Raw genomic sequence first — 10244 nt, 5'->3', positions numbered from 1 at the left:
CTCAATCGTATCGGATCGCGACCCGGTTTTCACCAGTGCAATGTGGCGTGCTCTTCTGGAGGCAGCAGGAACAAAACTCAGCTATTCCACAGCATATCACCCGCAGACGGATGGTCAGAGTGAACGAGTCAACCAATGTCTCGAGATGTATCTTCGGTGCGCCGTACACGACCAGCCAAAGAAATGGCGACAATGGTTACCTACTGCAGAGTTCTGGTACAATACCACCCATCACTCCTTGCTGAACACTTCACCCTTCCAAGCGCTATATGGCCAGGAGCCCAACTTGGGAGGACTGCCCACACTGGCCCGCACGATACCACAGGATACTGATGCAGATTTGGATTGGGCTACACATAATGAACAACTCCGTGTTCAGCTGGCCCGGGCTCAAAACAGATACAAGCAAAAGGCTGATCGCCACAGGACAGATCGCTCTTTCCAAGTGGGTGAACAAGTTCTTCTGAAGCTGCAACCTTATGCTCAATCTACTGTGGTCAACCGTCCCTGCCCCAAATTAGCATTCAAGTTCTTCGGACCATTCACCGTCGAGCAACGGATCGGTTCTATGGCTTACAAACTGCAGTTACCATCAAACAGCCACATTCATCCGGTCTTCCATGTATCACAGTTGAAGCCATTCACACCTGACTACTCTCCGGTCTTCTCCGAATTGCCTCGTCCGCCCGACCTGACTGCTGCACCACTACAACCCGAGTTGATACTGGATCGCCGCATAGTCAAGAAAGGTAACACCTCAGTCGTGCAGGTCTCTATTCAGTGGTCCTCGCTCTCTCCAGATTCGGCAACATGGGAAGACTACACCGTCCTACGTCATCGCTACCCCAACGCTCCATGCTGGGCTCAAGACGCTCTCGCTCAAGGGGGGGAAATTGTCACACCTGCTACGATGTAGCGGTGGGGGGGGGGGGGGGGGGGGGGAGCCATATTCAGGGGATTCAACTTTTTGAGGCATCTGCTAGCTGCTGCTTAATTTCCTAAAATAAAAACAAATACTCTGATAAGTTTCATGCACTAGCCAATGCAACCAAAAGTCTGAACTGATGGAAAGGGCTAGGCAATCCACATACACTTCAAAACCCCCCCCCCCCCCCTCACATGTGATGCGGGAAGTCAACACGTGAATAAGCTCAGTGTCACACCTGCTACGATGTAGCGGTGGACTAGCAAGGAGAAGGAGTAGCACAGGAGAGTTGTGGGCTGAGCCCACTGGGTCTGGCTTGGGCCGCATGTGGCCAAGCCGTCCGTCGTGTGTGTGTGCCTGTACTTATGGAACCGTCCTCTGTTGGACAAGGCAGCGAAGGAAAAGTCTGAATTATTCTCATCTCCTTCTCCAACCTCACCTACTCTCTGTTCTTCCTCATCCCCCACTCCGATCCCCTTCCTGTGGCGACGATTTCATCAATCGGTCGTCACAATTGGTAATCAGAGCCAACAATTTCCCCCAAAAAATTTTGCGCTGCGGCATCCTCAACTCCTTTGACTGATCGGTAACATCCACCGCTGTCGGTGGGAATTCACTCCGGTGAGATCCCACAAAATCCACAGCGGGGTTCGATCTGTTCGGGGCGGGTACCACGGCGCCGTCCAAGCCTTCCGTCCAGACCCGGCAACTCCTCACTGCCATGGGGGAACAAACAGCAAACCTCACCGCCCTGATGGAGAAGCTCTTGTCCAGATTCGATGAAGAGCAAGCTCTGGCGACCAAACGCGCGGAGACACAGGGTGAGATCCCACAAAATCCACAGCGGGGTTCGATCTGTTCGGGGCGGGTACCACGGCGCCGTCCAAGCCTTCCGTCCAGACCCGGCAACTCCTCACTGCCATGGGGGAACAAACAGCAAACCTCACCGCCCTGATGGAGAAGCTCTTGTCCAGATTCGATGAAGAGCAAGCTCTGGCGACCAAACGCGCGGAGACACAGGCCACGTTCAACACGCACGTCTCCACCGAGCTGCAGAGCCTATCCAAGCAGATCGGGCTCACGCAGGCCGACGTGGATGACGTGCGCAAGGTGGCTTCCCCGACCCGCCGTGGCATCGGCGTCGCAGGTGGACGACCCCTCCGCGGCAGGTTCCCGCACGCCGGCGGCCACCAACGGCATCCAGCAGCCTGTGCCCCCTCCAGCTCCACCCGCCCAGCGCACCGCACCTCCTCCGAGTGCCCTGCCTATTCCGCAGGCTTTTGGGAGCACGGCAGCCATCGCCCGGCTCGCCAACGAAGGGCCTCCCCTGCTCACGAGGCCAGATGCGCAGTTCAACTTGCAGCTGCCCAGCACACCGACGCCGCGGGATGAGTACTCAGTCCGGCCACCCAAACACCACTTCCCCCGCTTCGATGGTGATGCACCCCGCGTCTGGCTGGATCGCTGCCTAGCATACTTCGAGCTGTATAGGGTGCCGCCGCACAACTAGGTCGCGACGGCGACGCTCTATGTCGAAGGGCACGCGGCACTGTGGCTTAGAGCCTTCCGTCAGACACATTCAGATATTACTTGGGAGATGTTCCGGCGTGCAGTGGTGGAGGAGTTTGGCCCAGAGGAATTCGAGTCAACGATGCACAATCTTCTTCAGCTCCGTCAGACAGGAACAGTGGTTGAATACAGACAACAGTTTGAGGTTCACATGTATAATCTGATTGCCCTCGACTCGACCCTGAGCTCCAAATTTTTCGTCACCCAATTCTTGCTTGGCCTGAAGGATGACCTGCGCGCCGCCGTGCGTATTCAGGCACCCACCAGCATCACCAGGGCGACAGTGTTTGCCAGGATTCAGGAAGAGGAATTGGAACTTCAGCGTTCCAGATTCAGACCGCCATCTGCAGGCAGACCACCACCATTGTCGGGCATAGTACCACCACTAGGACGGCCACCTCCTGCACCATCAGCGCCCTCTCCGACCGCTCCAGCACCGCGGATCGCCCTAGCACCAAAGCCAGCCGCGGACGACTTCGGGCGTGAGCGGCAGTTGCGGGATTACAGACGCCAACACGGCCTCTGCTTTCGTTGCAGGGACAAATACTCCCGTGATCATCAATGCAAACGCTCTGCTCAGCTACTGACGATTGAAGTGGGCGATTTTGGAGAAGTACTCTCTGATGATGCAGTGCATGCCCTGGAACTATTGGATGAACCTGCAACCACCGATGCTACTTGTTGTCTCCTATCAGCTCACGCCGTGGAGGGCACCGAAGCACCAGAAACTATTCGACTGCGTGCCACAGTGGGTGATCAAACTATGTTGCTACTCGTCGACTACGGCAGTACGCACAGTTTTGTGAACTCCACATTTGCTCAGCGCATCAAAGCTCCAACAACAGATATTCCAGCAATCAAGGTTCGAGTCGCCAATGGACAGAGCCTGAACTGCACGGCTATGGTGCCTCAGCTAGCCTGGACCTCCCACAGACATACCTTTGCCACAGACATGCGCGTCCTCGATTTAGGAGGCTACGATGCAGTGCTCGGTGTGGATTGGCTGGGACAGCACAGCCCAATGCAGTGTGACTGGAACCTGAAGACCATGCAATTTGATCGTCAGGGAGAAACAATTAAGCTGACAGGTGTGCGCACTGGTGATCAACATCAACTCACAGCCCTAGATGCTGCAACCTTATGGCAAATGCATGACGCTAACGACATATGGGGGGCAGCTTTAGTGGAGATTCAGCTAACATCTGAGACGACATCCGACTCTGACACGCCTACTCCGCCTACCATTCAGCGCATCCTGACGGAGTTCAGTGACATCTTCGAGGAACCAACCCAACTTCCTCCCCATCGACAGTACGATCACGCCATTAATCTGGAGCCAGGTGCAGCACCTGTCAACTGTCGACCCTACCGGTACTCTCCGTTACAGAAAGACGAGATTGAACGTCAAGTGGAAGAAATGCTTCGCACGGGCATCATTACACACAGCATGAGCCCCTTCGCAGCCCCGGTGCTCCTGGTCAAGAAGAAGGACGGAACATGGCGTTTCTGTGTGGACTATCGACGTCTCAATACCGTCACAATCAGGAACAAGTTTCCTCTTCCTGTCATCGACGAACTCTTGGATGAACTCTCTGGTGCCGCCTTCTTCTCCAAAATTGACTTGCGAGCGGGGTACCATCAGATTCGCATGCGTGCGGGCGATGAGGAAAAGACGGCCTTCAAGACACATCATGGTCATTTTGAGTTCCGCGTCATGCCCTTCGGCATCACCAACGGCCCGCCCACATTCCAATGTGTGATGAACTCGGCGTTCGCCGGGCCAAATCGTAAGTTTGTGATCACTTTTCTTGATGACATTCTCGTCTTCAGTCACACCTTGCAGGAGCATGAAGCTCATCTATGCACAGTCTTCTCCATCCTCCGTGAGCATCAGCTATATGCCAAGCTTTCCAAGTGTTCGTTCGGGCAACCCCAAGTCGAGTATTTGGGCCATGTAATCTCCAAAGAGGGCGTGGCCACGGATGCGAGCAAGACCAGTGCCATGCGCGCGTGGCCCACACCGACAAATGCCACAGAATTGCGCGGGTTTCTAGGCCTCACCGGCTATTACCGCAAATTCGTGCCGCATTATGGGATTATCGCCAAGCCCCTCACTCAGCTCCTCACCAAGAAAGGCTTCGCCTGGTCGGCACAAGCACAAGCAGCGTTCGATCTGCTCAAGGATGCCATGGCAAGCACGCCTGTCCTGCCGTTGCCTGATTTCTCACGCCCGTTCTCTATCGAGACGGACGCGTGTGACACAGGGGTGGGCGCAGTCCTGGTGCAAGACGGCCACCCAATCGCCTACCTCAGCAAGGCTCTGGGCATACGCAATCAGCGTCTGTCGATCTACGAGAAGGAGTTCCTCGCGGTGATCATGGCCGTGGACAAGTGGCGCACTTACCTCCAGCGCGCCCCGTTCGTCATTGTCACGGATCATAAAAGCCTCTGCCATCTCGGCGATCAACAATTGGAAACAGAGTTGCAGCGCAAGGCCATGTCTAAGATGGTGGGTCTCCAATTTTCTTTCAAGTACCGCCGCGGCGCGGACAATGGCGCAGCTGATGCACTATCCCGCGTCGGTCACCTGCTCTCTCTGGATGCCCTCTCCATCTGTCAGCCCCAATGGCTCCAGGAAGTAAGCAACTCCTATGAAACTGACACGGACAGTCAAGATTTGCTGCAACAACTCGCTCTGTGCAGCCCGGATGATCAAGGTTACGAATTACGCCAAGGCACCATTCGCTTCCAGAACAGGATCTGGATTGGCGCCAACACAACCCTACAGACCAAATTGATCAACGCATTCCATGCAAGTGCAGTTGGGGGACATTCGGGAGTGACCGCAACTTATCAACGTGTCAAGAAACTGTTCGCTTGGCGGGGTCTGAAACAAGCAGTGGAAGACTATGTTCGTCAGTGTTCTATCTGTCAGCAGGCCAAGCATGAACATCTGAAAACACCTAGACTACTACAGCCACTCCCAATTCCATCAGAACCGTGGCGGGACCTCACTATGGATTTCGTCGAAGGATTGCCAGTGTCCGAGGGCTACGAGGTGATTATGGTGGTGGTCGACCGCTTCACCAAATATGCCCACTTTGTTCCTCTTCGCCATCCATTCACAGCAACAACAGTGGCTCGAGCATTTTGGGATAACATTATCAAGTTACATGGAGTACCCCACTCAATCGTATCGGATCGCGACCCGGTTTTCACCAGTGCAATGTGGCGTGCTCTTCTGGAGGCAGCAGGAACAAAACTCAGCTATTCCACAGCATATCACCCGCAGACGGATGGTCAGAGTGAACGAGTCAACCAATGTCTCGAGATGTATCTTCGGTGCGCCGTACACGACCAGCCAAAGAAATGGCGACAATGGTTACCTACTGCAGAGTTCTGGTACAATACCACCCATCACTCCTCGCTGAACACTTCACCCTTCCAAGCGCTATATGGCCAGGAGCCCAACTTGGGAGGACTGCCCACACTGGCCCGCACGATACCACAGGATACTGATGCAGATTTGGATTGGGCTACACATAATGAACAACTCCGTGTTCAGCTGGCCCGGGCTCAAAACAGATACAAGCAAAAGGCTGATCGCCACAGGACAGATCGCTCTTTCCAAGTGGGTGAACAAGTTCTTCTGAAGCTGCAACCTTATGCTCAATCTACTGTGGTCAACCGTCCCTGCCCCAAATTAGCATTCAAGTTCTTCGGACCATTCACCGTCGAGCAACGGATCGGTTCTATGGCTTACAAACTGTAGTTACCATCAAACAGCCACATTCATCCGGTCTTCCATGTATCACAGTTGAAGCCATTCACACCTGACTACTCTCCGGTCTTCTCCGAATTGCCTCGTCCGCCCGACCTGACTGCTGCACCACTACAACCCGAGTTGATACTGGATCGTCGAATAGTCAAGAAAGGTAACACCTCAGTCGTGCAGGTCTCTGTTCAGTGGTCCTCGCTCTCTCCAGATTCGGCAACATGGGAAGACTACACCGTCCTACGTCATCGCTACCCCAACGCTCCATGCTGGGCTCAAGACGCTCTCGCTCAAGGGGGGGAAATTGTCACACCTGCTACGATGTAGCGGTGGACTAGCAAGGAGAAGGAGTAGCACAGGAGAGTTGTGGGCTGAGCCCACTGGGTCTGGCTTGGGCCGCATGTGGCCAAGCCGTCCGTCGTGTGTGTGTGCCTGTACTTATGGAACCGTCCTCTGTTGGACAAGGCAGCGAAGGAAAAGTCTGAATTATTCTCATCTCCTTCTCCAACCTCACCTACTCTCTGTTCTTCCTCATCCCCCACTCCGATCCCCTTCCTGTGGCGACGATTTCATCGATCGGTCGTCACACTCAGAGGTATGGCTCAAGAGGAATATACATGGACACAGAGGGGGCAGCAACAATTTCTGAATAAATTGCAAAGGCCAGGACTTGAACTAAAGATCTTAGGTCCTGATACCATGTTAAGCTTCATGCCCTAGCCAACGCAGCCAAAAGTCCCAACGGATGGAAAGGGCTAGGCAATCCACATATACACTTCAACATACTCAAACTTGACTTTCGAGGGGTCTGTTAGAGATGCTCTTAGGAATTTGTGCCCGTAAGGTTGAAGTTTGAGGTAAACCATGTCAGCCATTTGCAGTGTTCTTTCTTTCCTATGCTTGTTAGGATGCTTTTCCAGTCTTGCCAGAGCTTGAAGAAGATTCCCAAACTGAATATCACTTCAGTATATTCTCTGTCAGTAGAAGGATTGTTTCATGTTCATGTAGAAGTGACATCTCTGCAATTAGGGGTGGTGGTCTGCCATACAATGCTTGAAAGTGAACCGTTTTGAGGGTGGCGTCAAAGCTTGGGTTGTACCACCACTCAGCCAGAGGACCAATTTTGTCATTTATATGCGTTTGTTGAAGGACATGCTTCTCAGGTAATTTTTGTTGGTTAATCCTGGCACGTTAGCTAGTCTAGTTAGGACTTAGTTTGTGTACTGTTTCACTTCCCATTTTTAGCTGTTCTCACTTGGCGCGTGAGACATACATGTGGGAGCTACGCCCCACACGAACGAGCTGAACCCAAGCCCAAGTCAGTGGGATGGCACGGAAGAATCGGGTGCGGAACACGATCAGCACAATCGTCTTTCCTTTTGGATAAATAGAAGGGACAAGAAGAAAATCTGCAAGCAGTACGCAGCACAAAATTCTCATGTGTTCCATGTGCTTGCATTCTGCCTGATCATCTGCGGCGGCGTACCGCACTCCCCCAGCAGGCCAAGTCCCCGGCAACAGAGCCCCTGTAGCTCATTCACGACGACCTTTGTGGGCCAATCTCACAGCCAACGCTATGCAGGAGGTGCTACTTCCTTCTGATTGACGACTATAGCCACTTAGCGTAGTTGGTTCAGCTGTCGACTAAGCACAACCATCGTAGACCACGTCTTTACATCGCCCCTCGATTTGATTCAGGTAGGTCATCGAGGGAGCCTCTACGATTAGCCAGCTTCAAGCCCCAATCAAGCATGACCCCGGCGAGACATCCATGGCTCTGCATCCGCCGCCCCTAACGCAGGCAGTGGCCTGGGATGGTGGCCAGTAATTCAATTATTTTAGACGCAGTTAGGTTTTGTTAGAAAAACCAGTTAGTTATGATGACCCATCATTGCGGCTGTAATTTCCGTGATTGTAGAGCAGTTTGCTTTAATAAAATAAAGGATACACTTTCACTATAGAAAAAAGGGAGTTAGCTTTCTGTGATGTAGTAGTCGTGACTGTAGCCGCAGCAGTTCGATCTACAAAAAATAGAACAGTTTGCTTCTGAAAAAACTTTCACTTACAAAATGGGAGTTAGCTTTTCTGTTATGTAGCAGTTCGCTGTGTAAAAAGGGAAAAAGTTGGTGAGAAAAAAATGCAGCTGTTCACTCAGGCAAAAAAAGCAACAATCCGCTACTGAACACTCAGACAGTTTGCTATGCAAAGAGCCGTGGAAGTTAACTCATCCAAATTCAGAAGTTAGCATGTAAAAAGAAGTTGGATTAAAAAAAAGGAAGTTCAATATAGAAATAAATCTGACATAAAAATGCCAGCTTGGAAGTTTCACAATGTGACCTCGGGTAGTTCACTCGTTAGGTATGATCAGTTCCACTTCCTGGTTTCCAGCAATTATGCATTTGCGTGCTATAGCAGTTGACTTTATATTTTCAAGTAGGCGAGATGTGTTTTAATATAGAATGCGTGCACACACACACACTCACTTGATTTTTTCCTCTGCTCTTGCTACTAACAGAATCAAGCAAGTGAATCAGTAAGGTGCTATGTAAGATGTAGTGTGATGTACACCATGAATTAAAGCTAAAGAGTAATAGGACAGAAGACCTGGAAATGCCTCATATGCAAAATTGGCTCACACCCAACCTCCGCAACCAATTTCCCAAGGGAAGTCTTAGCATTCAATCGACTAGCCTGATAAACAGATAAACTGTTGTCTTCACCAGGAAGCTGCTGGCAGATTTTAAGTAGCGACTCGAGAGAATTCATCTGCGAACAATGGAACATTTATATCATGAGCCCACAATTAATCATCGGAAATTCAGGGTGATACCAGGAAACACATTGTACATTAACTGCCAGAGAAGATCACACATTTTACAAGATCAGAGCAACTGAACAACTGCTACATTACCAAAACAAACAACAGTCGACATCGAACCTGCTCGTATGAATACTTGAGGAGTTCCAGATGAACATAATCCAAAAGAGGGCGAAACATTAATATAGAGAGCAAAATGAATTTATGACTATGACAAAATAAATTTATTGATATTATGTTGAACTCATTGAATGTCAAATCGCACATTATCAGTAAAAGAAAAGGGAGAAGCCAGACCTTCATGTAAGGGCATGATGCACAGCCACCATGGATAGAGCACCCTTCACCAGAAAACACACCAGGCACAATATTAATCTGTTCTAAATCATTCGCTACTGAAGAGCCGAAATGATGGGAATCATCAACAGATGTCTTAGAAATTGCGTCTGACGAAACAGGGAACACAATTTCTACTTCAATGCTAGCACCTTCTTTGGAAGATTCATAGGAGTCAAATAATTGCCGGACAGCAGCAACAATCGAAGTGATCATTCCTGATTCTGTTCCCAATACAAACTGAAGATGATCATCAACATCCCGATCCAGAGCTTGCTTCAAATGGTATTTAATGAAATCTAAGATATTCTGAGTGGATCCAACTACTCCCATTCCCCTCGTCTTTGCTTCCATTGACAAAGAAAACATTTCTCCTGGGACTTCAAAGTGTGCAGTTAGAAATGCATCACAGTATTCCTCCTTTATTTTCTCCACAACTTCATGGCCAAACATATCATGCACAATACAGTTACCATTCTGCACATATATATATGCAAACAATTGTCATACATGCAAAAACTGCAGAATTAGAAGTACGATGTTATGATGTGTGTGAGCACCCCGGTGGGCGAGAGGTGGCAGCCGCCATACCTTGATGCGGTGCAAAAATAATATAGTATACCTACGCATAATGTGCTATCGGGTATGCTCGTTGACTCATTGTATCGCTGATAAAGTCACCGTTCGGTGGAATGGGCCACACAGACGCAGGCCCATGAGGCCTTGAACTACTGAACCAATCGCCCCATACCGCATGAAGCCAGCCAGCGACCCGAGACGCACTCCAGCACATGCAACAACCCTAGCGAAACCTCCACGCT

General features: G+C 50.9%; 1 protein-coding gene across 1 annotated transcript; it reads right to left on the bottom strand.

Moving 5' to 3' along the window:
- Nucleotides 1–8667: 8667 nt before the first annotated feature.
- Nucleotides 8668–9925, bottom strand: LOC125531713 (quinolinate synthase, chloroplastic-like). Its single transcript, XM_048696015.1, has 2 exons — nucleotides 9385–9925; nucleotides 8668–9035 (listed from the first exon to the last, which is right to left on the bottom strand). Exons 1-2 carry the CDS (start codon nucleotides 9874–9876, stop codon nucleotides 8850–8852), a joined length of 678 nt encoding a protein of 225 aa, XP_048551972.1. The 5' UTR covers nucleotides 9877–9925; the 3' UTR covers nucleotides 8668–8849.
- Nucleotides 9926–10244: the final 319 nt, after the last annotated feature.

Source organism: Triticum urartu, unplaced genomic scaffold, assembly GCF_003073215.2.
Source record: "Triticum urartu cultivar G1812 unplaced genomic scaffold, Tu2.1 TuUngrouped_contig_7929, whole genome shotgun sequence".
Taxonomy (NCBI): Eukaryota; Viridiplantae; Streptophyta; class Magnoliopsida; order Poales; family Poaceae; genus Triticum; species Triticum urartu.
The sequence above is the reverse complement of the archived record's forward strand: the minus strand, read 5'-3'. Positions and strand labels throughout refer to the sequence as shown.

Excerpts from the sequence above, each read along its gene's own strand:
- LOC125531713 (XM_048696015.1), bottom strand. The coding sequence starts at position 9,876 with ATGTTTGGCCATGAAGTTGTGGAGAAAATAAAGGAGGAATACTGTGAT. Across the intron at positions 9,036-9,384 it reads CATCATGCCCTTACATGAAG|ATGAATTCTCTCGAGTCGCT; the intron begins GTCTGGCTTCTC and ends CATTGTTCGCAG.